The following is a 26,259-nucleotide window of genomic DNA, read 5'->3' on the forward strand; positions in this document are numbered from 1 at the left end:
TGCCATTTAGTCAGTCAAGAGTCACCATTGAATGATGCCTGTGAAGCAGTGGAAAGTATTGTGAGAGCACTAATGATGCAGAACAGCAGACTGGGTCTACAGAATACCAAGACTGCCATCCCATGGTCAAAGAGTGAAGCCATCTTCCCTCTGAGACGCACCATGTAGACAGCAGGATATGGCACAGTCGCTAAAATAGGAGTTATTCTCTGTCCTTTGCATTCATCTTATAGGTCGAGCACAATTCCACTGAGTCTGTTTCTCTTTCTGTATAATGAAGGACTGTGATGGTGCTTTATCACATGAACATCCTCATTCCCAACATTAGCTCAGATATAATGAGGGTTACACAGAGGACGGGGGCCCTCTCTACAGAATGATAAAAGACCAGAGAGTGCGCCGGTGACACTGCATCGGTCATTAGCCTGGCTCACTTTGCCCTTTCATATATTTCTAAATAAGTGCCTTCCTGCGGGTTTAACGGACCACCTAATATGCCTACTTAGAGGTGCAGGGGAAGAGTGGGAATCCAGAAAGGTGAGTGTCAGGCAGGTAAATGTGCTTTCAGAGTTGTGACATCTTTAGCTCCTCTGGTGGAAATGCTGCTACACACTTTAAAACCTGGTAATACCAGTAATAGAATTTATCATTTTTATTTAATATAATGTATGTAAAGCATGCAGTAAATGTGGAACAGTGGCGGCTATTAATGTTACAGGCTTAAGTCCCCATACATTTCTCTGCAATTTCCAAGGTGACCACTACATTTAAGAATTCACCTGGTGCCGGCCTGTCTGATCAATACTTGAATATACAATTTTGCCCAAAAGAGCAGAGAAGTAGCAGTCTTATCTCTACTGCACTGCCAACAAAAAAGCGAATGAGTTGAGGCCATGAGGGATATTTGAGTGTTGACACCAAAGGGGACTTTATGCTAAAATAGTGCTGTCATACCAGAAGATTATTTTGCCATATACAAATATTATAGCCAATCATCAACCCTGATCCCTATAGGAACACTACAGGAGATTTCCAAATAAAGCAGAATAAGGTCACTATAAACTTACTTTTGAGTAAGAGAAACACAAACAAGCCTATAGGAATACTACAGTGATATAAAAAAAATTAAGTTACATTTTGGTCCTCTTTCTGTTTGGAAAAGGGTCTGTGCATAGAGGACATGCAGTCATAAAAGTCAGTGGTATTTCTTTCCTTTTACATAACAGAGGGAAGACACTTCCTGCCATCTTTCACAAGAAAAATATGTTCTAAGTGATATACTGTATGTTTTGTCTCTACCGGGTGATGTAGTCACAGAAATTGTTCTCAATCGACTTACCTGGATAAATAAAAAAGGTAAAAAAAAAAGTTTCACCAACCCTGCCACCCCAAGGGCTTTAGCAATGAAAGCCCGTGACTGGTTCATCTTGAGAGTGACGTTCCACTCATCCTGCCATGTTTGAAAAGCCTATACGGTTAATAAAAAACTGCGGTAGTATATCACTGTCAAATTCAAGAAAAACAAGCTGTTGGCACTCTTTTCTAGATGGCAGAGGAACAATCAATACAAAATGAGTAACTGCAGGGTTTTTTGACTACACGGGGGCACAGAATGCCCCAAAGGGAATACAAAAAACAACCATAACATTTCACTTCAGTGGCAAATGCCAAAGTAACTGTACAGCGTCCGAACAGTTAGTAGTGAGAGCACTTTCCAGTATCTCCACCAGCCAGCGGAAGGCAATATGCAGCACTGAACCAATTCACTTTCAACTTAAAATCGGTTTCAAAATTCTAAATCAAAATGTCAAACCTATCTTTCTATGGATCTAATACAAAAATCAAAGGATTGCTCAGTGTGAACTTGTGACATATGAATATAATAAAAAAAATAATGCCCAGTATTTACAAAGAGAAAAAAAAAAACATTTATTCAGCAACACTGTTGCTGCAGCGATTGAAGCATACTCACAGCAGTAGGAAGTAAAAGAAAAAGGGAGGACATGTTACAAAGAATGGTTTAGGCAGTGGTAGAAACATCTTGTTCACTGTAGCACTTGATTAAACAACAGTTAAGAAGTTGGCACCCTCTTCAAAGACACACACACACACACACACACACACACACACACACACACACACACACACACACAGTTATTAACATACAAATTGTACATCCACCAACATAAGTTTGATTTTTTTTTGTGATTTTGTTGGCACAAACTGTTTAAAAATCTCCAGCATGACTCCATTCAGCATAAAGTCCACTTCTTAGGTATTGGCAATGTAGTGCATGTTATTAAAAAGACAAAGCAATAAAAAGAACATCAGAACTGTTCAGAGTAATAAGATGGTATTGATTATAATGCCATTGTGGACCATAAGCATGATTGCCTCCTGGATTGTTATCACCCCTCTAACAGTACGCACTCCAAACTTCAACAGTTGTGTAAAACAGGAAGTAATCTGCACTATGAGAAGGTTAGGAAGGGCCAGGTTACGTGAATATATAATACTCTCTGCACTATAGAATACCAACAAGGAAAACATTGGAAAAACCCCATTACACCCTTCTTTTCACAGCCTGAATATATCTAACAAAATGTTAAATGTCTACATGAAGCTTGCAGTCCGCCTGAAAAACTGCAGCAATCATGTAAGGCTTGATAACAGTGAAATATAATAACCCTGTTTGACAACAAGTCATCCGATTCCACTGATTCTTCTGTAGTCAGAAAATCACAAATCCTTGGAGGAACTAAAATAAAATAAAAAAATAAAAACAGCAGCCCCAAGGGCTCGAAAATGAAACTTCCAGCTATTCCAAACATGCTCTGAAGTAATACAGATCTGGACAGATGGATGAATGAGGCCAACATCTTCAATAGACATGACATAAATTATCACAAATTAGACAGACAGCAGCATTAGAGTTCCTTGTAAATTGATGAACATAGGGGTCTATACTAACAGACTAAGAAGTATGCAGGCTAAGATAAAGAGCAGGTAAAGAAATTAAGAGCACTGTTGACTTGAAAAAGACTCAACAATTCTGGTGTAAAACACACTGAACCAAAGTCAAAGGCAGTATAATCGCTAAGTTTAACAGTGGAGAACGTCTTGAGCAGCAGAGTTAGTGTCAGTGGCAGTTTGGTCATTGGCTTACTATGAGCCATCAAGTCACAGTCACAACAGTGGTTATCTTCCAATGAAACACAGACTCAGATGTCATTCATTAAAAACAAACAAAAAAACGTGGTTAAGATGAAACACTTATTTAAAACCAGCCATTTAAAAAAATATCAAATTTCATTTGAATGACAATGGCAAGGACGCTCTGCTTTGTTCACCAACTTAACAGATTTATTGTGGGTTGTTGTGGTCCATGAAGAGTTCAAAGTAAACAGCATCTTTCTTTGAAGCTCTTCTTGTTCTTCTTGTTCTTTCCCTTTCCGTTTTTGTCTTTGTTTTCTGACATTTTCTTGCCTCGTACTTCACGCATCAGGTCAAAGAATACCTGGGGAGAAAAAAAACAAAACAAAACAAAAAACACTTCTTAACTCTATGATACAATGAATATCCTATATTTAAAAGTTCATTGAATTTATAGGAATGTACTGGGTGTGATGTTTGTGTGTGTGGACCCACCTTGTCAACATTGGCTCTGGTTTTGGCTGATGTCTCGACATACTGGACGCCCCACTCCTCGGCCTTGCCTCGGGCCTCGTCCACAGATACCTGCCGACGCTCCTCCAGGTCCGACTTGTTCCCGACCACGAGGAGAGGGATCTTGTCCTCTTCCGCCTTCACCCGCAAGATCTGCTCCCTGCCGGCACAGCAGAGATGCATTTTTTTTTTTTTTCTCACCAGTTTCCGTTGTGTAAATAAGCGATTGTCTTTTGATCGTGATAAAATCTAACATAATAAAACCAGTTCATTTAATAAAAGTTTTACAGATGTCCTGATAAACTGAACCTCTTCTACGAGCTGGTTAGCGAGATTAGTATAGTCATGGTATTTTGTAAATGAGTATTGATTTTTGGTTTAACCCATTGTTTTTTGGCATGTCTGTTGTCAAAAATGCTCCACGGTGTTCCTTCCACAATTGTTGCAACAGTCACTTGCTGTTAAACGACAAAAAGAAGCAACACTAGAAGAAGGTATTTTTGAGATTGAACGCAACACAGGCTCACTGGCAATTTTCACTGGATGCGAAACGTCTGCGGAACGTCGACGGAGTCATTAGGTTTCCATTAAAGTCAATGTGTGTATTTCCACAGACTGCGGAACGTCTGCGTCCCTACTCCGTCCCAGTTCAGTCAGTCCGCAGCCCTCCGCAGCAGATACGCAGAGCTTCTATTTTTGACGGACGACGGAGAGCTCCGCAGCAATTTAGCACACGGCAGATAGTGCGGGACAGGAAGTCGAGCACAGAAACAAAATAAATATCCGGTTAATTTTCTAAATAAAATACACCGTGCTCACGGCGGATCATATTTCCCTGCACTACACCTTGAAAACACAGCTCAGAGTCGATTCCCCTCTAGTCCTCTGAATGGAAACAAACGGTTGTTGGTTTTGTGGTTCTATTCTACCTGAATTTGCGAGAACTTGTGGGTCCTCGTGACTACAGCTGTCAGTCACGGCCGCAGCCGTTCCGCAACAAATCCGGACCCGGTGGGTATTGACGGACGACGGAGCACGCAGCAGACACGCAGCGGAGCCGGTCTGCAGCCCCTACGCATCTAGTGGAAATCCCCGGTTACAGAGCCGGACCCAAACGCAACACTAACACACCAGTCACTGTTGTGTATCCAACAGCAGTAGAGTCCATGCTGTTGCAAGTGCAGCAAGTCTCCTCTGTGTCTTTAGCTGCAGACTGTTGTACGTCCTGGTGTTGGAATCCTTTCCAGTGAAATATAGTCACGCTGCAGCTTTTAGCGGTCAGCATTTTAACCGTTTTTAAGCCAGCTAACGTTACACTAACATTACCTGCTGTATGGTAACTAAGGGGGTAAGCTTCGCTTCAGAACTCCAACCTCCTATGCCGCCATTTTGTTGCTACCTGGCCATCACCTCCCGTTAGCATTCCACTGACTAGCATTCATTTTAGCGCCACTTGACAGCGAATAACATTATATCTGAAGCGTTTAAAGACTATTTGTCCATTGTTTAGTTCTAAAGAAACACGACAATGTATAAAAGGCTCCATTACCTTGTACCTCACGTTATGGCTCCGCAGCAAACGTTTTTGTAAAAATAGGCTAACGATTGTGTCACATAGTAGAGAAATTACCGTATAGTACAGGATAAGCTTGCAGGCAGTTTCGACTTACATGAGCTGTTTAGGATTAATTACTAATGTTAACTAGCATTTTAGTTAGCAATAATTAACCTGTGCCCATGTTATCTCCTTACATATACCTACGCTCTCCTTCTCTGCAAGATTGGGAATGATTGAGATTTCTCTTGGCACAGCTACCAGAAGACTTACAACTTTGAGACACGTTGCTCACGTCACATTTACGTTGTCTCTCTCAGTTGGAGGCTGCGCAGTAAAGCTGGCCATCACCGGAAAAGTGCTTCTAATAGCCTTCACTGGTCTCCGTCCAGAGCAACAGGGTCTGTTGGTCCATTATATACGGTCTATGATGGTAACTAGCGTCACGCCCTAGGCTGTTTATAAATTGCATAGTGATAAATTATTTATTTTTTTATCTCAACCGGTTGTAATCTTTACACATTTAAATCGATGTTTAACCGATTCCCGATGCATCATTACATCCCTAGCAACGGTCAACATGTACAGGCTGATGTTTTTAATTACTAAAAGGTCAATACCCATTGCAGCCTAAGGTAGCACCATTTACATGTTTTCAGTCCCATACACAAACAGATGTAGGCAGGATAGAGTACCTGAACTCCACAGTGGCAGTGAATGACTCATGCTCTGTGATGGAGAAGACCAACAGGAAGCCCTCCCCGCTGCGAAAATAGTTGTCCCTGATGGCAGCGTAGTCCTCCTGGCCGGCTGTGTCCAGAATGTCGATCTGGACCTCCTCCCCATCCAGAACCACCTTCTTCCTGTAGCTGTCTGCCTTGGTGGGCTCATAGTCCTCCACAAACTGGGGATGAAAAGACACATTCCTTTGGAGATTTTAAAGCGTAAAACACGCCACAAGCAGTATTTACATGCATAGAGCATTGGAAAAGCACGAGCAGTTATTTGTAGACAGCTAACGTGGTTAAAATGGAAGCATAGCTAAGCAATGTAATGGACAGGATCAGACAGAAGACCGCTGTTATGCTACTTGGTACATTACCTTCTCTTCTTCTACAATAGTCTGTTAAGCAACCCCAAAACAACAATGGCTGACATGATAGAGAGATGGTTCATCCAATAGTCTGCCAGGTATTTTTTTTTTAAAGTGCCTGCCCTTTTCCAAACAGTTTTCAATGACGACTTCTAAGATGGTTCTGTCTAACAAACCATTGCTTTACATTTGAAGCTTTTAGAGGAAGTGCTGACCCAATCAACATGTTTAGCAAATAGGTGATGTCTAGATTAGATTGGACGAGACACAGCAAGAGTTTTGCAGCTGGTGCTTTAGGGAGGGAGTTGTGCATTGCTGGCAGCAGAAGTAGCAAGGGGTAATATTACATTGGAAACAATAAAAAAGTGAACTGGTTAGACAAAGAGGTGCTTGTGAACTGAACTTACTGTTAAAAGCCATACTTTATCCATTATATAGCAATTTTAAGCTGTTTATAGGGCGGTGTTGACTCACCTCATCATACATGAACTGCAGGGTGAGGGCTGACTTCCCCACGCCCCCACTGCCCACCATTATCACCTTGTGCAGTGCCAGAGAGCTCTGGTTTTTACTTTTACCGGTAGCCATCACTGGATTCTTCTTTGTGTCCCTTTAACACACTCACACACATGCGCGCACACACACCCACGCATACACTTCCTCTGCACCCAGATACTTTCTGACACGACCTGTGAATGACAAGAGTGGAAATATATCGATATGTACAGTAAATAACCTTCACACAGAGAGAACACAAGTTCATGGACAGAGGACAGTTGTTACTTAACAGTTTTCACTACGACAGTAACTTGCTGTGCCAAGGCACTAGGCTTTGCTCCAACAAATCTTGAATCCTAACCCCCACCCTTCCCATTAAAGTGCCAAATAGCCTACTCATGAATCCCAGAACTTTATAAAAATCGCCATCAAAAGGCCATTGCAGCTGATCAGAAGTAATGAAGCTATCATTCTCCATTGCGAGGCGGCATTTAGGAATGCATTAAAATAAGGCATCATGTGCTAACCTCGTTAAAAAGAAGGGAGATGCCATGGGCCATCTATCTGCACTATATGGGCCCTGCCCTCAGAGGGTGAAAGCTCAGAGTTGATTGCTTTCACCTGACTTCCATATCTTCTATCTCTGTCAGACACAACTTCCAACATAGTGCAAATTGACTACGTTGTAAATGCCTGTCTTAACCTGCACAGCCTTTAGATATATTACATCAAGAGTGTCACATGTGCACAGATTCATTAGAAGACAAGTCAAAACAAGTTGTCAATATGACATCAGTCGCTGTCTATTGGCAGAATACTTCACCCATACTACAAGAGCTATTTTGGTTTTTATATCTTAGACCACAGGATCACATTTCTGAATGACAGGTTAACTCCACTTGTGGGAATTTGACCTGTGATCCTATTGCAAAGAAATTAAGAATATTTATAGATGTATCAGCAGACATTACCATAAACAATGATTGGATATTGGCAAAAACTTCAATACTGCGCATCCTGAGTTTGACCGTAATGGTACACAGTTTAATAATGGCCATTAACAAAGCCATTGAAGGGCTTTTTAATGATCAATTAATCCTTCAAAGACAGGGTCTGGCATTTTTCCTTTCATTGTAATGGTCAATAGATGTACGTGAATTGGTTATTGTGCTGTATAGGTCAGTAACCAACCAGTAACCCAACACCCATTTAGTCCTCTCCCTACCAACTATAAACACAGTCAAACAGTTGCGCATCTGGCGATTATGTCACATTATATAAATATACAGATTGTCATGTTGAGCAGAGAAGCAATAGAGCAAGGGTTGTGACAGACCCTTTGACTAATTATCCTGAAAGTCAGTCCGTCACATCACAAGAACTAGCCTCTTTTTTTCTTTACCTTCTTTCCCCACTATCATTTTATCTCCATCTGTAGAAAGAAAATGTCTGAGTCCCTCCTTTAGGGATGTCACACTAATGGGAGCACTGAGCTGATTCATAGCATTATTCACAATCTGCTCCTCCCTAACACAAACATTTCACTTCAGCTCATACAGCGAGACAAGTGTGCACTGAGAGTTAACCCGACAAGGCAGCGGAAAGACATTAACGCTGATGGAAAAATAACGCATAGCTCCAACTCTGGTGATTTGTGTTTTTACATTAAGGTTTTCATTATAACATGTACAAATTATGTCACAACCACACAAAAACCAGGTACAAGCCCTGTACGATTTCCATAGTTGTTGTTTCACATGAAAATCAAAAACTCCTGGTGTGAAAATAGATCCAATAGAAACAATTTCTACATAAATGTGCAGTTGTGCACGTGAGCTTTTGCACGTTCTTGCAATGTCCAAAAGCAGAGGGGAACATGTGGTTTGCATTAAATTAACCTACACTTCAGTATGCCAGCTATAGTTTGACAGCTGTGGATACTAAGGATGTGGCACCATGGTTCCACTCTCCCCCGACGAGGAAGTCTGACCTGTGCTCTTCCTGTCTTTGTTATCAGTAACCAGGCCAGTGAAAGAGCTCATAGGAAGGACACACACACACACACACACACACGCACGCACGCACGCACGCACGCACGCAAAGGTCTTCACTATCTAAATTATTTACCTATAACCTACTTCCCTGTGTGCATGTACACACGCACAAATCCCGATGCTGTAAATAAAGCAACCGCAGTTAATTAACTGAAGAGGCAAAAATGTATGCTTAGCAAAAAAGTGCTTAGTGCAACTTTTCCAAAAGGAAGTTCAGACCTTAGGGCAGGGACGCCACCATATTTCCACCAGCTGCAGTTCACCACTTTGCATGCAGTGTTATAATGGAGGGCATTGGCAAAAGAGGAATTCATATTTAGGCCTGACCCAGATATGGAACTGGAGTCTGCTTGGTGTGGGTCCTTTTTTTAAAGGGGTGTAAGGTTATGGAGGAGGGGTACAGACCACTCCGGTTGCTAAGCTCCTGAAATATAGATGACACCAGTGCAGTGTGGGCTACAGGAATTCATTAAGAGTCCCTTTGGAGAATGGCCCAGTATTCCCTTCCTGCTCATCTTAATACAACATTCCAAGGTTTCCCAGGACTACAGATACTAAAAGTAAAAGAATGCTCTTCCCCATGTGCAGGAGCAAGGAGTTTAACTGATACAGACAAACCAAGTGTTAACATAGTGATGGTCAAAGGAAACGTCATCTGCTAAGGTGCCTAGATTCCACTCTAAGTGAAGTAGAATAAGTGAAATTGTGTGTGTGTGTGTGCGTGTGCGTGTGTGTATTCAAGATATTGCCACAGTTGCAGAGAGCCTGATGACTCGCTCTCTTTCAGCATTCCTGAGGTCACAGAGGTAAGGGGATTTCCTCTCCCCATCTGATGGAGAAAGCAGGGGCTTTTCTGGCCCAAAAACAACCCACAAACTTCCGAGCACAAACTGAGCTCAGTGCGGCTGTTTCTCTCATCAGTGGGTCAAATGAGTCAACCCAAACATTGTGAGGTGGCCTAGAGTAGGTGCTGTTGAATTGAAACACTGTAATGTTGCATTGATGCTATCTAGGTGAATAATATTGTGTCTAACTGTGTCTCATCCAATTTCTACTGCTCCTAGACTGAAAATGTTCTTCGTCACAAATGTCCAACAAATGTCAAGGGGGGACTGGCCCCCTTGATTCTGGACATAGACCTAACTAGTCATAATCACTACCCACTGTTGGAGAAAACAATACAACCTGGTGAGTCACCTCAGTCATGAGGTTTGTGTAAGAAGGGGCCTTCTGTAACACACAGCAACGGGGATTCAAGATCCTAAGGTTTGTTTGTCACAGAGCAACCAATGATGCACAATTTAACAGCAAACGGAGGCATCGCAGAAATGCGTTTAGTCAAGATACGGCAGTTACTACGGTCACTGTCAGTTGAGATCAGGAAAAAAAGATTTGGCCTACTTGAAAAGACGGTACACAGCAAAGAAGAAGTTCTCAAAAAGCACCCCACGATGCATACTAACAACCCTTAGCCAGGAGAGTGCACAGAGGAGCCTTTGATGAAACCAGGCAGTGGGGAACTAAATCCTCTCTGTGGTACAATCCTTCCTACTTCAGCAACACCAACAGAACTAATACAACTCCATTATAAAGGTCCCCCCTTTCTTATTCATATGGAAACTATCCTCAAGGTGAAAATGTAGTGAAGACTTCACTAATCCCATACGTTGTGGTACTGTATGAAGCAAATGCATACCAGTACATGATGACATTGTGATGCATACGTTTTTTTGGGGCAAGTCTAGGGCTGTGCAATTAATCGAAATGTAATCGTGATTATGATTTTGGCTCCCAATGATCACAAAAACAGAATAATCGAGAAAAACAATTATTTAGCTTTGCAAGAAAAGTTCAATAATTGCAACATCTTTCCAGAAGTCAACGAGTAATTGTATTAAATTATCGTGATTTCAATATTCAATATTCCAATCGCGATTATATTTTTTTCCATAATCGAGTAGCCCTAGTCAAGTCTATAAAACACAACAGCCGACCCTGATGATTCCCATTACTTAAGCATTCCACTGGATTGGTTCTGGGTTGATAGAAAGAAAAGTTCAGATCTCGGCATGCATTCACAAACAAATCTGTTTGTTCCTGCTGAGAACCCAACTGCCCACTACTTATCTCCAACTTGCTATGCATTATTTTCATTTGCTTGACAGAAAAATAGGATCAGTTACGTATCACCTCCGCTATAGTAGGGCCCTGGGTGCTATCATGGTTTACAATTCAGGGACTTGTATTCCATGACAGCACAAAATCTACCTAAAACCCCCCAGTATCCCTCTCCCTAACTGCTCAGATGTGTTCATAGGGCCAATGGTGCCTGCCTGTAAACCTCGCTCCTTGGTGCTTTCGGTTTTATTTGGAAAAGCTTAGAGAGTCAGCCTCACTCTGCATTTCAGCAGTGGAGCAGAGTAGAGGAAAAAGAGGCTGAGTGAAGTGGTGTGAGTGATGAAAGGGATCTCTCCACTCTGCAAATATCCTCTACAAAATTAACATTATGTGCATCATAATCATCATGCGTGGCAAACACAGTTCATCAGGCTCTGGAGATTAACATGCTTTAGTCATGTTAGTATGCTATCGACATTGCCAAACAAGGGGGGAGAAATCACTCACTCAAACAATTGTCTGATTTACATATCCTAAATAGGAGTTGGGAATTCCCAGCAAAAGCACATTGTCAAACTTTGATAGACAATAGGATCTAATTCTTCCTATTTTCCGAGGTGTTTTTACTGAAGTAAACAAGAGGGGGTTGAAATAATTCTCCTATGTATCGGTGTAGCAAGAAGTGCTTTACAGCATATATTTCATCAGATTACTGTTGGGATGGTTGTCGGGATCCCCAGTTAATGACAGCTCCCTGCTGCATACGTATTCTTCTGCAATGGCCAAATGGGACATTTTAATTCCTCAGGCATGGTTCATATAGTAACTGACATTCCTTCCTCCCTGCTGACAGAAAGCAGACAATTGATGGCGGCTAGCTATGCTACATCACTATCTCCTGCACATAATCGCTCACTTTCCAAGTCCAGTAAAATAAAAAAAATCTTACACCAGTTTACTGCCCTTTCACTCCATTTCCACCGCCAACATCATTAGCTGATGGTTTTCTGACTCCTGTCCTAATACACACCAAGAAACCAGGTTATTTGGGAACCTCATCAGAAAAGCAGATGGAGCTCTTTGATAACCAGGTTAGGTCCAAAATGAGGGAAATTAAGTCTTGCAGAAAATGCTTGTCTGATAAATCGCAGTAACAGGAAGGAACCAGAGGGATTAGCATTAAGAAAAACATTCAAGTAAAAAATATCATGTTCGGAACTACAGGGATAAACATCCAGACAGTCTTAACAGAGAAAGAGGAGGAATATAAGGCCAGCTAAGTCTCAATTACAAGACCGTTCTCCACCTCTGTAATTTGCTTGCAATCGGTCTACAACGATGCAGAAATCAATCTGTGCCAGAATTACAATCACAATCCAGCTGTGCTGTTGTTTGCACTGATTATTGTTGGTCAATGCCAATCAAGGCATGGACTTATTTCATTAGGTTTTTTTCTTTGTTCATTAATGTAACTGGAGAGTATTCACTTCCTGTAATAGTCTAAATGTTGTTTCTGGCAGTTCTCTGAACATTTTAACGTAATTAAGTAAATAAATGCTATGGTGGGAAAAACACTAAACACTCGGACGATGTAGTCATAAAAAATATCAGCCATCAATAGTTCCAAAACAAAACCATCTGCATCAGATTAAAAAAAAAAATAATAATAATAATTCCTGAATTGATTTCCTTAAGCATGCCAGGATTGTGCTGGAATCAGCATTGTGCTCATGGGTTGTGTTCTGAGCGAGTTGACTGCATGTCATACAAGACGCGTTAACTTGCTGACTGGTCGACTTGAACTTAACTCACAGGTTTAACCCTTCAACAAACTTAACCTGGGGACACACTCAGGCGTGGAATTGTGGAAGACCTCACACGCAACAGCTAATTTCACTTACCTAGGCGTTTTGGCACCACACACTACACAACAATGATCTTAAGAATCTGTGATCTCACTGAAACCGTTTATTATCCTCCAAGGCTTTTGACCAGCTGCTAATGTGTACTATGACCTTTGGGACTGAGCGCGGTTTTTACGTTTTGCAGAGCAAAGTTGCCAGGTTCGCATAGCCTGCAGCTGTCTTCTTGCAGTCCGGACAAAAACGCAAGCCTTCCCATTCTTTTGATTATGGGTAGTGCATTTAGGCTGCGGCAGTGGAGGTTGCCGAAAAACCAAAAAAATCAAAAATTGCTAACACCAAGACTTGATGTTATGCCATGGTCAGTTTTAAATCAAACAACCTGCAGTGGTCCAGGATGCAGTAGTAGTACTTAGCTCTCATTGGCTAATAAGGGTGTAGTCTGAGATTCAATGTTTACCTCAAACTCAACCACAAGACACACTATAATTATTCAGACAGTGGTTTAAAATGTAATCTTAACAAACCTCAAATTACAAGACAATAAGAGAATAATCAAGAAGTAATCCACACACTATAAGACAGCTTTACCTTTTCATTTTAATATACTGCAGCTTTTTACACATTTGATTTTCAGTTTCATTGACAACAATTTGTAATTTCAATAAGTTATTGTTTGTCATCAAGAATGCACCTGGAGCGTTGGGAGAGGCCAAATTGGCAGTGATTGTCAGCTAGCAAGTGTACAGCCTTAGATGATGAGGAGTCATCTTTTACTTTATTTTCAACCCTTTTTTTTGGAGAATGAATTACTGTATTTTGTTCCCTTCTGTGTAGCAAGTGATTGCCTTGTGTCACATTAGTGAAAGCTAATGTCTCAATAGTGTGGAATCTGTCAACAAAAAAACTGGTCTTAGATATGGATAATATTGCCTTAGCTAGAGGTGTAACATATAGCCCTCAGACAAAAGCCAACAAACACTGACTGAGTGATAGATTATTCTTTGACTGCATGTGCAACTAAATAACTGGACAAATGTGGAGTAGAGCACATCCCTAAAGCATCTCTGAACCACAAAATCCTGAATGTATACCGACTAAGGAATGGGGATGATTAAACAGCTTGTTTAAGTATTTTTTTTAGGTTGTCTAAACTAGGCCTTAGTCACCCTTGAGACACATGAAACTGGATGATGAATTATATTTGTCCCTTTCCCCTGATACCAAAAAGTAGTATTATTAATGAGATGGAATAAGTGCGTGCTGCTTTCCCAACACTATCCTATCCCATCCCATAATCCCCTCAACCTGTCTCCACAAACAAAAAAGGCTGATAAGAGTTGAAAACGTTACACCCATCTGTAAAATGTAGCATCAGTAAAAACAGAACTATTTAGACCTTTTTGTAGTTTGGCACAAGTGACTACATTTCTTAGCTGCCTTTGTAACATGTAATATAGCTACCCGACAGGGATCAGCAGAGGTCCCTCTTAACTGGGTTTCAATAGGCCCACAAGAAAATAAGAGACTTAAATCTTCACTTAGTAGATTGGTCATAGAGGAAATAATATGTGACCATACCTGGCTGCATTAAACCCCATAGAGTGAACTAATACATGCCCAAATGGTGTGGTGGAAAAACACTGTTTTTCTGCTGACAGTTGGGATCATAACAACGTTAGCTGAAGAAACCATGAGCCAGCTTGGGTGTGTCATCTTCTCAATGGAAAAACTTTTCAGCCCAAACTCGTTGGGGTAATCCTTGACGGGAATATACATTACAACAGCTAATTTTAACAAACGAGCTAAGCAAGCATATTATTAGCTAGCTTCACTAAAAGACAAAGTCTAGCTACGTTACATCTGTCAAACACAAGGTAACGTAACGCTCGCAGAGCTAAATCTTGAGTTTACAATAGCTAACGCTAGTGTCTAACGTCAGCTGACCATCAACACAAAAGCTCATAAACATAGACTTTGGTAATACGACTACCGTTTATGCTCAACAACATACAGGAGGACCACGCCGTTTATTAAATTAATGCAAACACATTAAGCATATTCGCTCTCATTATTTATTTAAAAAAGAAGGTAAATTGACGGGAGTGCCCACAAAATTAATGCAAATCTTGTCCACATCACTAATAACTAAACCGCTAGCTAACCTAAAGATTACTTGCCAGCGATTATTAACATGACGTCTAATGTTAGCGTTATAGGCTACCGATTTAACATAAGCATACATGACACACAAAATACGACACTAAAGCAGCCATTGAAACTAGCTAGTTAGTTTACGAAATCCCATTAGGAGTTTATTTGAACGCTTTTTGTTTTAAGCGGTCGTCCCTCTGGGTCCATTGGTCGCTCGTCCTTCATTAAAACAGGTGTGGTACTTTGTTACTCTCTTCTTACACAGCCGTGTAAGAAAACACCCAGTTATTCCACTCCTTTATGAAATTTCTGAAGCCTTACCAAAGCAGGATTTGTATGTCTGCCCTCGGTTGATGTTATCTTGAGGACTGCATTAATAGAGCATTTCGGAGCACTGGTTCTCCAAAAGCAAACCGCTCCTGCAACAAAAGCCCCACCTTCCGGATGTAAAAACTACAACTGACAGGATGTACCGTCATCATCGCCTTTCGTCTTCTGTTTATTTATTTCTATTTTTACTGAAATCATTTACAGAACACAAGGTTGACCCGTTCAATGCAACACCTGACTATTGCAACAACAAAAAAAATCATAATAATGTCCAAATCCATAATTTGTTTTTATGGCTTTTTTGTTGTTGTTTTTTTTTACATAGAGTTCCAGGCAGCCATTTCCCAATGTAACTTTGAAAGAAGTTACTGCAGATTGTACATTTTAATATTGCATAGAAATTAATGGAAATCAATTTCTGCCTGGAATGTTATAGTATATAGGCTAACCAAATTTCCAAAACTTAGTATCACAGTTTGCAATATGGTTAGTTGTGATGTTAAGTACAAAAAAATGTGTAGCGGCTAAATACTTGACTTTTTAACAATACAGTTATATCCTAATCGTTGGCTAAACATTAACACTAGTAATCTGTAACAGTGTTCTGGGTCCAATTTCCAGAATGGTAGCAAGTCAAATTGTGTGCACTTTTCTGTACTGCCTTTTAAACTGGTAGCCAGAGAGCGTGTTATAAATGCTTCACTATTTGTTTCTCAGAAAATAAAAAAGAACATACGACAAAAGAAAACACTATTTCATCCAACAGTTATTGTTTAAACTCTTTGACTGTAGGATGACCACAGCAATTGAAATAGGCAAAAACATATTTTATTTGTGTCCGCCTTTAACACTGACATTATTTTGACAAAACATATCTAACTGAAGTTATTTTGCTGTAGAGAAAATAAAGACAACAAATGGTTCAGTTTTCAGTTAAGAAAACTAAGAAGCCAAAGACACTCTTATGATAGTACGATAGATGAAGTCAATTTAAAATGTACAGTATATTTAAAATGGATCTCATATAGTCTAAATGAGTAACAGTACAGGCAGTACATTTTTTTTTTATTTCAATGCAGTGATGGTGCCCTCTAGCACTCTGAATGAGAATAAGTGAGTAAAGAAAGTAAATGGATGGATGGTAATGGTACAACTGGGTGCTTTTTTAGGCCATATTTATTGAGTTGAGTAAAAGCTTGTCACTATGCTCTCCCAGCAGATTTTGTTAGCACAGGTTTGTAGACATTGGCCTCGAACACAAAAAGGAATATGAGGGTGTGTACTCTTTATTTTCTGTCTATCTTTAATTACAGCAGGGGAATAGAGCACACAGAGCAGACACATACTGTATTTTTCAGGTCCCAGTCCTCTTAGTATATGGCACTGATGAAGGGGCACTTTATGCTCTAGAGCTTTTTCTCACATATATTCTTGGACACAGACATTAAAAGAGCAGAAACTACACTCTTGATTAAACATGTCCTTAAATAATTTATGTTATATTTCCCTGCCAGTGTGAATACAAAAAACTAATTTCATGTAGAGGCACAGGCACAGCCTATATTAGACTTCACTTAATAAAGTTTGAGGATTAGTAAGCTGAAAATTTGCTATGTAGACAAGGTTTTACATTACCTATTTCTAGACATAATCATACATGTACTGGGATTGAAAGCCCCTATAGGTGAGAGGGAGACACTAAAACTAGACAAAAAAACTGTATTGACTGCACTGTTCATATTCAATATCCCCCTCTGGCCTTAATGAGGATTTTGACCTTGCATATTTCCTCTACTTGTTTTCCCACTTTATTCATGGAATTGGTACAAATGCATGCTTTAGATCATTGAGATATTAGAGACCAGGCTAAGTAATAAATAGCACTACAAGAGCTTGATGCACTAGGTTGGCCTCTATGACTCTACTTTTTATTTGTCTCTGTGGAGGTAGCCTAATGATGTGATTGATTTTATAGACCTCCAAGTATAAATGATGAGAATCCCTTAGCGCCATACAAAAGCTGAGACCTGAAACATGTATGTGCTCTATTTCCCTGCTGCTATTAGGGTGAGAGGGAAGTAAATTGAAGAACAGCAGACCTTTCTACTCTTTCTCCTGTTTTAGGTCATATTATGCCCACAGGCATTCCAACAAACATATGCACAATCCCATGTGTTCAATATCGAACCATCTATTTACAATTATATGCTATTAAATACCTTTTGGCTGACAGAAGTAGACAGACAGGGTGTCCCACAGTCTATGGTCTCCCTACTTACTTTAAGCTAAGGCAGCCGACAATGCTAAAGACTTGCTGCCCCAGCCAGATAATGATGCAGGGTCTTAAAGTGAACAAAAAGACAAAAACCAGAGATAAGCTATTGCAGAAGCTGGCCTACCAATTCTGTAACTGGGTAGGTTTTTTTGTATTACTTGTAGAGCTGTATAGGGATGTTGCTGACATTATGTACAGTCAGTATAGAATGCGTCACTGACACATCTCTAAATTGCTGTCAATTCATGCTTTACTGAGTTTATGCACTTTATTTTGTATTTAATTAAAAGTAGCAAGGCCAAAGTCATTGTTTTTGCATTGCATGGAAAACACTGTCTATCCTGCTCAGTATTTATTTTCCAACTACATTTTCAACAAGGCACACCTCCCTGCTGGCATTATTTTGTAGATTAATTTATTAATGTATACATTGGTGCTTTTACTTCTAAGGAAATGATTAGCAAGATAACAGAATAATTGGTTCTCTTCACTTTGTGTTGGACTTGTTGGAATAGCTGCAAAATGTTTGCGGTTCAATAGAGCACACATTCAGAGAAATGTGCACATTGCATGCAAGGTAAAATATGTATTTTAAATAACACAAGTGTTCAAAAGGTTTTGCTGGCATGTATATGCCCCTTTGTGTCTAAGTGTAAAAATTGGGATACTGATAGCATTTGGCACAGTCACTCCTTCAAACTTCATGCAGAGAAAAAAATGGTCTGACTTCCTAAGTGCTAGTGTATACAGAACACAGACATTCAAGGCTTTCTGCTCCTTTCCCTCACTGCAGGAGAGTACAAAAGTTGACCTTGACTAACTGGTTTAGATGAAACCCAGAAAGCACAGGAATCAGGAATCTGCAGACTTGTATGCATAAATAAAGCTGGCGGGCTGATGTGAGACCATAACTCAACCCAGTCAGTGCTCAGTGAGGGGGAAGAAAAACTGCATTGTATTTGTGCAGATGGGAGGACTGTGTCTTCTTTGGCAGAGGATGATCAGATGGTGGGCAGGAGAAACACAGGCTGCAACAAAAATAACCCTTTAGCTTCTTTGGTGCACAGGCTCCACTCCTGAGCAATCATGGTTGCTATAGACTGCCAGACACCTGTATGCTTTAGGTTGTGGCACTTGTACCTTTTACCTGTATAGCTCTTGTACTTATCAAGGCCTACAGCTGGGGCCACCCTGCCTACTTATACATACCTTTACAGTGTGTTTTCTGTTCATATCCGCACTTTGTCTCTATAGGCACAGATTCAATTCTAGAGTGACACCTCTGCTTTCTTGCGCTACCTCTGCCAAGACCATTACAATTACCAAGGTTGAGGGATTCATTCCATATTCTCTGAGAACAATCATCATTCTGGAACTAATGATTGATGACTGTATTCATTTATCAACTCCACCAAGTGGAGCCAGAAATACCACGAGCCTTAAAAAGGCCCTTAGACATGGGGTCTGTAACATTTATGGCTAACTTACAGCTTAAAATAGGCATTTGCAGTATTTCATAGTTGATTTTATTTCGTTGTGCATAAGAAATGTTATGTTATTATGCTGTAGTGGTGTCTTCAGAGGGTTGAACAAGATGTGCACTTAATAGCTCTAATAATGGTATTTCACTGTGTGCTGTAGCCATCAGAGGAGTGAATGTCTGAAAGGGACTAAAACCCTCAGGCTTCAGTGTGCAGGAACAATCAGTTCATTACATTTTATCATTCAGCAAATCCTCGGTCAATTAAAACATTCATAAATGGTTTAAATAACTTCAGCTCACCTCAACTCTTGTATTTATAAAAAAACAAAAATAAAACAAACAGTCTTATTAGCATATGTAGAGTCTATATCTACGACGTTCCACTTCCCAGATTGCTAGATGCCTTTGGATTTCTTTGTGTTGGAATTTTAAACTCCGATGGATTAATGAGGACTATGGTTAACTGCTCCTCAGATCTCTGCAGGGTAAATCCAGACAGATAGCTAGACTATCTGTCCAGTCTGAGGTTTCGGTTTCGTTGCACAACTAAAACAACTTTTGAACGTACACACGTTCCACCAAAACAAGTTCCTTCTCGAGGCTATTTTGCAGAGGCACTGTGACTCTGTCCCGTGCTTAACATCGCCCAAGACTATTGTGTCTGGTTTAAAGAAATGCCAATAAACCAGTATATTATACTTCTTTTTGTAAAAAATAAATACAATGAGAGAGAGCGAGAGAGAAAGCGAGCGATCCGGGGCCATTCATAAAACATTCTGGGCTGTAGCCGGGGACGCCCAGGCCTAACGACGCCTCTGTGTTCTATAAATGTGACAACAGAAAAGGAACATTACTTTTCTGTACTTGACAGCCTATGCATTGTCAAAATACTGAAAATCTACTTTCTTGCATGTGGGATTTGAATGGTTCTTAAGATATCAAGTTTATCATTGGATGCTATCAAACATGCTTTAAAATATTTCAATCTAAATGATGATCTTGTCATTCTGAGACAAAGGACAATTTGCCAGGAGCATTGGCAATGTTCTCCATTTAAAACATTTAAATAGCTTATTATTCGGACGTCCAGGTTGCTCAGTTGGTAACCTGCATGCATGCATGCATACATGCATACATACATGCATACAGTCCCTAATACACCAAATAAGAGTTGAATCTACATCACCCCACTGTTAAATCCCATCCCCTTGGGTGTCCCAATAGGTAAACTGCAATGTCCCTGGTTCAATTACAGCCTGGTACCTTTGTTCCATGCCACATCCCTCGGCTCTCTCTCCTCATTTCTTGTGTGCCTCTACGCTGTCCTAGCCCAACACGGCATCATGACTTTGCGTAAACATATATGGCACTTTCCTTAAGCCAAATGGCGTGTTATTTGTACGCATTTTGAGCTATCCACGTGTATGTCTACGCTGTATACAGCGGATGTAAACATACACATCACGTGGCAAGAACGTGTCGTACTATCGCGAGAACGTCACACGCATGTTAAAAAAATTTAAAAAAAGGTTGGGAAAGGCTTTAGTAAAACAAAAAACCCCCGACAAAAACAGGACGGTGACCAACGTCACACCCTTAGAAAAACAATATGGTTGGGTTTAGGAAAGAAACATTGGGGAAGTCTTTAAAAAAAAAAAAAATGGTTGAAAAACACCACACGCGGGACGTGATCCCAGCTCTCCTGGATTTAAGTCCTGTGTTTTACCCATCCTCCACCCCAACCAACATCCCTTCATACTAATCGCTACTACTCATACTAATTCACACGTAATGTAGGTCAATGGCGGCCGAACGGCATTGATAAACACGATAAAAAGCAATTATGCGTCTTGATAACACGATAACAAGTGTCATACATACGCCACTTTATGAGATCAGTCTGCCTAGCCAATACAGGCTAATAAGACACACACACAAAAAAAAATCTCCCTGCTATATAAAAAAAAATAAAAAAAGTCATCCCCTTTGGTTACTTTCTGCTTTAAAATTAACTGCTGCTGTTTAGCACTTCATTCATTAATTCATTCATTCATACAATGACCAACCATCAGTTATAATTACACATCAAATGTCCTTTCAAAACAGAGGAATCTATCAAATACTGAGCTCAGCTACATTCAGTAAGTTGTTTCATTGGATGTGTTCAATTCCAAAGTGTCACAAACCTACAGAGGCAAATATATCATCTATGTCATCCTGGCGGTCCCAGCCGGTGGTCTGAGATGATGTCGCCTCGTTTGTAGTCCGGGTTCTTTGGTCGTCCCCTGACAGTCCGGACACTGATAACTCCGTCCTCCCACTTTGTCTCTTCAGCAGTTTCTTTTTCACACCCGTTGAAGACTTAAATCGACTTCTGAGCGTCTGCCAACGAGTTGTCAGGCGAGCATGTCTCCTGGTTGCAGCAGAAGCCCGGCAGGTTGTCGGCACCGAGCCGTGAGGAGATGAAGCCCAGCGAGCTTCCTGTCTGAAGGTCCGCAACCTCCTCTGAACGCTGGGGACGAGGACACGTTGACAGAAATATGCACAATTAGCATTAGGAGCAACTGTGTCACAGAATACTAAAGTATGTAATTTTACCTCAACAACAACAACAACAAATGTGTGGCCAATTTATTAGGTACACCTGTACAGTCTAATGCAATCCAACTGTTCTGCCAAAAAGTCTTATTTTATGCATATAATCAGTTTTCTTTTTTTTTTTTACACTGTCACAGAGGTGTTTGATAAGACTCTGCCCCCCTCATGTATGTAAATAGGGGGTACAGAAAAATAGAAACACCTCTAAATATAATGTAGTCCATTACAATACCCCCTCTAACTATGACCTCACTAATAAACATATCAATTTATTTACACATACATTATAAACTTTGTAAAAGGTAGAATTTACGGCAGAGCTGTTTTATTGAATTGTATAAGATTGCACAGCTGTACCTAATAAAGTGGCCACTGTGTGAATATTCTGCATTGTTGCTCTTACTTGTAACCTGCTGCCTCTAAGCATTTCATCCTTTGGCACTTTAAATGCAAGAAGCTTAGAAGACGTTTTTCCTTTGCCATCTTCTGGGACTTGCACCACAGGATCATTTCTTCCAGATGGGCCGCCATGTCTGTGAAAGTAGTAGCCTCTCTCACTTGTTTCTTGAACCTCCGTTTCCTGTCGGCCTTGTGTGTTTTCTGTGGGAAGGATTTGCCCTTGGGTAACAAAATGATGTAATCATTACATAGGACGATTAGGTGGCAACACTGAGCAATTACATTTTCTGCAAATAGTAAAAGCATGAATACGTATTTCATCTGATTTGCTCACATACCTCAGAGAAGTCCCTGAAAACCTTGAGAAAAGGCTTCATGTCAGCGTCAAGACCAATAACTGAAAAATAAAAAAAATAAAAAATCACACGCGGCTACATTGAAGATTACTGTGTAAACTATCAGTAGCTGAGAAAGCTAACGCCGTGTTCTATTTACCTCGGAACTCGGAAGCCGGAACTGGGAATGACGCCATACCCGAGTTGAATGCATTCCATTTAAACGTCGGATTTTCATTGTTTTCATTAGCTCTAGCCCGGTTAGCTATTGTTAGCAACCAGTTGATAACAACGCATTATGCCGTTTTTTGTGCATGCATACAGCGTGACAACATGTCCACAGATAGAAGTTGGACATGCCTGTGTGAACGACTGATTTAGTGACACAAATGAGACAGAAGTGCTTATAACTTTATGTTACTGCAGCTTTCACAACTGTTGATACAGGGGGGCAGCCATGTTGGATTTTGAACTCTGGCTACTGCGAGGTTGTATGAGTTCCGAGCTCGTGTTTCCGACTTTGACCTCGTAAAAAACGAGTTCCGAGGTAAACAGAACGCGGCATAACTATCTAGACAACAGACTGACTACTTTGTCAGCCCCCCTACTGTCAAGCAGTGTGTCCTTTAGGGCAGTGCCATCTTACTGCCCTGCATTAAAATGCATCACACAGAACAACGAAAAAGCTCCACACCTCTTTCAACAGCAACACCCAGGTCTTCTTTAACCTCCCTTGCCTCTCCCTGGTTCTTCACTTTAACAGAAGATTTCTTCTTCCCCTGCTGCTTATACTTGTGACCTCTGGCAAGGGGACCGCGTGCTGGCTTTTTGGTCAGTAAACGGGCATCAGAAGGAGCCAGGAACTGAGCCATATCTGCCGGCAGGGAGAAGTCTGTGAGGAAGGGCATGGGCTGGGCGTTGGCTACTTCTCTCAGGAGCTCCAGGAGCTGCTGATACAGAGTGGACAGGCTGACCAGGATACCACGGGCAATCACCCTGATGGAGCACAAAAGGCAGATATTTAGATTTGTGAAAGATGGATCTATGCAGTTCTTTTCTAAATTTGGAGCTGCCAACATGCAAAGCTGCCTTGTGCGGTATAATTCAACATGTTTTTTTGGCATTTCTCAGCCTTGTTAGATGTGACAACGAGAAAGAGGACTCACCAGAGACGACTGACCATGCTCGTTATCACCATATTCAAGATAATAAACTCCTCCCATTTCATCTGCTGCATTGACAGTCTGAAGCACATATCATTTAAGGACAAACCCACGAGGTGACATCCAGAAAGCCAAGATCGCCAAACTAAGACTAAAGGCCGTTTTATGTTTCTGCGCAGGCTCCACGCAGAGCTTTCACCGTAGCCTGCGTAAGTGGCCTGATGTTTATACTTGGGCGCTGGTGTGTGCGTTGAGCCAGCGTGTGTGTGTGTGTGTGTGTGTGTGTGTGGGGGGGTATTAGAGCGAGGGAGAAGTGAGAGAGTGACGGCGATTAGCTTCGTACCGACTCTAGAGTCATAATGAGAGAAACAAAGTGTCTCCCCTGTGTTTTCTGACCATGGTGGAAATCTGTAGCAGGATAAGTTAACCCTCTCCTTGATTTCATGTTGTTTATGGAGAAGGAGAACCAGGAAATGAGTCGGGAGAAATGCAATGCTACCAAGCCACAGCCGAGCGACGTGTAGTTAAATTTTTCGAGAGGTGCACGTCAGGCTACGGCGTAGGGTTCGGCGTAGACGCAGAGGGGTCTGCGGGGGTACGCCGTCGGTTCAACGCAGAAGCATAAAAATGCCTTAAGAGATTCACAGTTGCAAAAACAAAACAGAGTCTCTTTTCAGAGATTACGGTCAGCTTACTCTTTATGTTTCAAAACAGTGCCACCTCTGAAAAGGATACGTGAAAGCTCTGCTGCAGCGATTCAATGTGCAGCTCATCAGCTGGGCGGCTCCAAGCACTTTGAGACAGAGCCACTCCAGCATGGGTTGACTGGGGACATCACACTCACCAGCCTTGATGCTCAGTCCTCTATATATATATATATATATATATATATATATATACATACACACACACACACACACACACACACACACACACACACACACAGTAATTACATAAATAATTACAGCCTCCCACATTTATATCATTGTGTTTGTCAGTCAGTTAATTAACCTCTGCTGCTTTTTTTAAACTCTGAAATGTCAATTTACGTTATGCATTTAATTATTTTGTATGCTATTGAAACCCACAAATTAGAAATGTGGGTTAATAGTCTATTTGAAGCTTGATCAAGCTCCAGTACTTTGTTTGCTTTCTCTCATTGCATTTAATTCACGCCAGCTTCCACATACAATGTGTGTCATTAAACAGCAAAGCCATGTTTGATGCTGGCCTGTATGCTCATTAGCAATTGCCAAAAACAGCACATCACACTGAACCAATACGGCTTTCCGTCTACCTTTGAATTCTTTTGGGACACAGGTCCGTCAGCTCCTGAAGAGCAAAATCAAGTTTCATGCTCTTCAGCCTGTTTATGCATTGTTCAACCTGTAAGAGATAGAAGACAACATATGGAACATGAAAATTACAAATCAGTTAGTTCTTTAGCTTTTGTTAGTTCTACTTCTCGGACTTTACAGTGAATCCAAAATGACTGGCATGTTTCCCATCACCAGGCTAAAACAGATCACACATCCTGAAGTGGCCAGATGTGGAAATAACGACTTCCAGTCCTCACCTGCTTTAAACCTTTGAACGTCTTGTTGCCTCTGAAGCTGTTATTTAGGAAGTACAGCAGCTCGTAGAGAACTCGTACCTCGGTTTGAAGAATCTCACTCCGAATTAGCCTAAGCACCTTGTCATTTTCCACAATCAGGGCTTTCACACGTTCATCTGCAGAACAGTAAAAACACTTAAACATCACAGTTTTATTCAACGATAATGATACAAGTACATCAACACTGCACACGTGGGTTGCATGCGTCATATATACAGCCTTTAGCGCAGAGTTTTGCCCTAGACATCACCACGTAACAAAATCAACATCATTATTATTGCCAATCAGGAAGCGAACAACTAATCGTACCTGTAGCTGAGCTGAAATGTACACGGACACTAGAAACCGCACCGGGAAAAGCAATGTTTACCCTGTTCCACGGTTCTCCTGCCATGCTTCCCACGGATGATGCTTCCCTACAAAAAACATGCGGAAGTCAGCCAGCCAATTGTATTCGACTATACTAGAAACGTCAGAGTTCGCCTTAAAGGCACAGAGAACACAGTGACAAGATAGCTTTAGTTCTCACTGAGGTCACTATGGCCCCGTTTACACGAATACGCTCGCGGGTGAAAACGACAAAATATTTTATCAGATGTGCCAAAAAGTGAAACCACCCTCCAGAGTGGAAATCTTAAAGACACTTAAAGGGATACGCCACCGTTTGTTGAAATAGGGCTTATCACAGTCTCCCCTAGCTGTAGATAGGTGGGCCAACGCATTTTTTGTGCATGCATCGTTTAAGTCCGGTGCAAAACCGGCAGCGCCGCTGCTAGTTAGCTTAGCGTACTGAATGGAATCCTATGTTGCCGGTTAGCATGTTGTGAGTAAAAGTGAGCCAACAAAAGACAAAAAAAACAACCTAATTACTTGCACTGAGATAAAAAATGCATTGGCCCACCTATGTACAGCCAGGGTAGACCGTGATACAAACGGTGGCGTATTCCTTTAAGGGTAAAAATGCACTGTGCCAATGTGTGTGTGTGTGTGTGCCGTGTGTGCATTGTTTGGAGCAATTACTCCACCTCCTCGTCTATCCAGACAAAATTGATACACACTTT

General features: G+C 41.0%; 2 protein-coding genes across 3 annotated transcripts; both read right to left on the reverse strand.

Moving 5' to 3' along the window:
* Positions 1 to 1,915: 1,915 nt before the first annotated feature.
* Positions 1,916 to 15,473, reverse strand: ralba (v-ral simian leukemia viral oncogene homolog Ba (ras related)). Its single transcript, XM_039818071.1, has 5 exons — positions 15,322 to 15,473; positions 6,789 to 7,003; positions 5,917 to 6,125; positions 3,649 to 3,826; positions 1,916 to 3,517 (listed from the first exon to the last, which is right to left on the reverse strand). Exons 2-5 carry the CDS (start codon positions 6,900 to 6,902, stop codon positions 3,395 to 3,397), a joined length of 624 nt encoding a protein of 207 aa, XP_039674005.1. The 5' UTR covers positions 6,903 to 7,003; positions 15,322 to 15,473; the 3' UTR covers positions 1,916 to 3,394.
* A 5,600-nt stretch (positions 15,474 to 21,073) lies between these two features.
* nepro (nucleolus and neural progenitor protein) lies at positions 21,074 to 25,634 on the reverse strand. 2 transcript variants are annotated; one of them, XM_039818069.1, is made up of 9 exons: positions 25,508 to 25,634; positions 25,160 to 25,314; positions 24,881 to 24,969; positions 24,319 to 24,447; positions 23,587 to 23,664; positions 23,115 to 23,416; positions 22,424 to 22,482; positions 22,090 to 22,304; positions 21,074 to 21,600 (listed from the first exon to the last, which is right to left on the reverse strand). In XM_039818069.1, the coding sequence occupies exons 1-9, from the start codon at positions 25,590 to 25,592 to the stop codon at positions 21,267 to 21,269; spliced, it is 1,446 nt and encodes a 481-aa protein (XP_039674003.1). In that variant the 5' UTR covers positions 25,593 to 25,634; the 3' UTR covers positions 21,074 to 21,266. The 2 variants fall into 2 exon arrangements, with proteins under 2 accessions (XP_039674003.1, XP_039674004.1); XM_039818070.1 differs by having other exon boundaries at positions 25,569 to 25,625.
* Positions 25,635 to 26,259: the final 625 nt, after the last annotated feature.

This window comes from Perca fluviatilis, chromosome 12, assembly GCF_010015445.1.
Source record: "Perca fluviatilis chromosome 12, GENO_Pfluv_1.0, whole genome shotgun sequence".
Taxonomy (NCBI): Eukaryota; Metazoa; Chordata; class Actinopteri; order Perciformes; family Percidae; genus Perca; species Perca fluviatilis.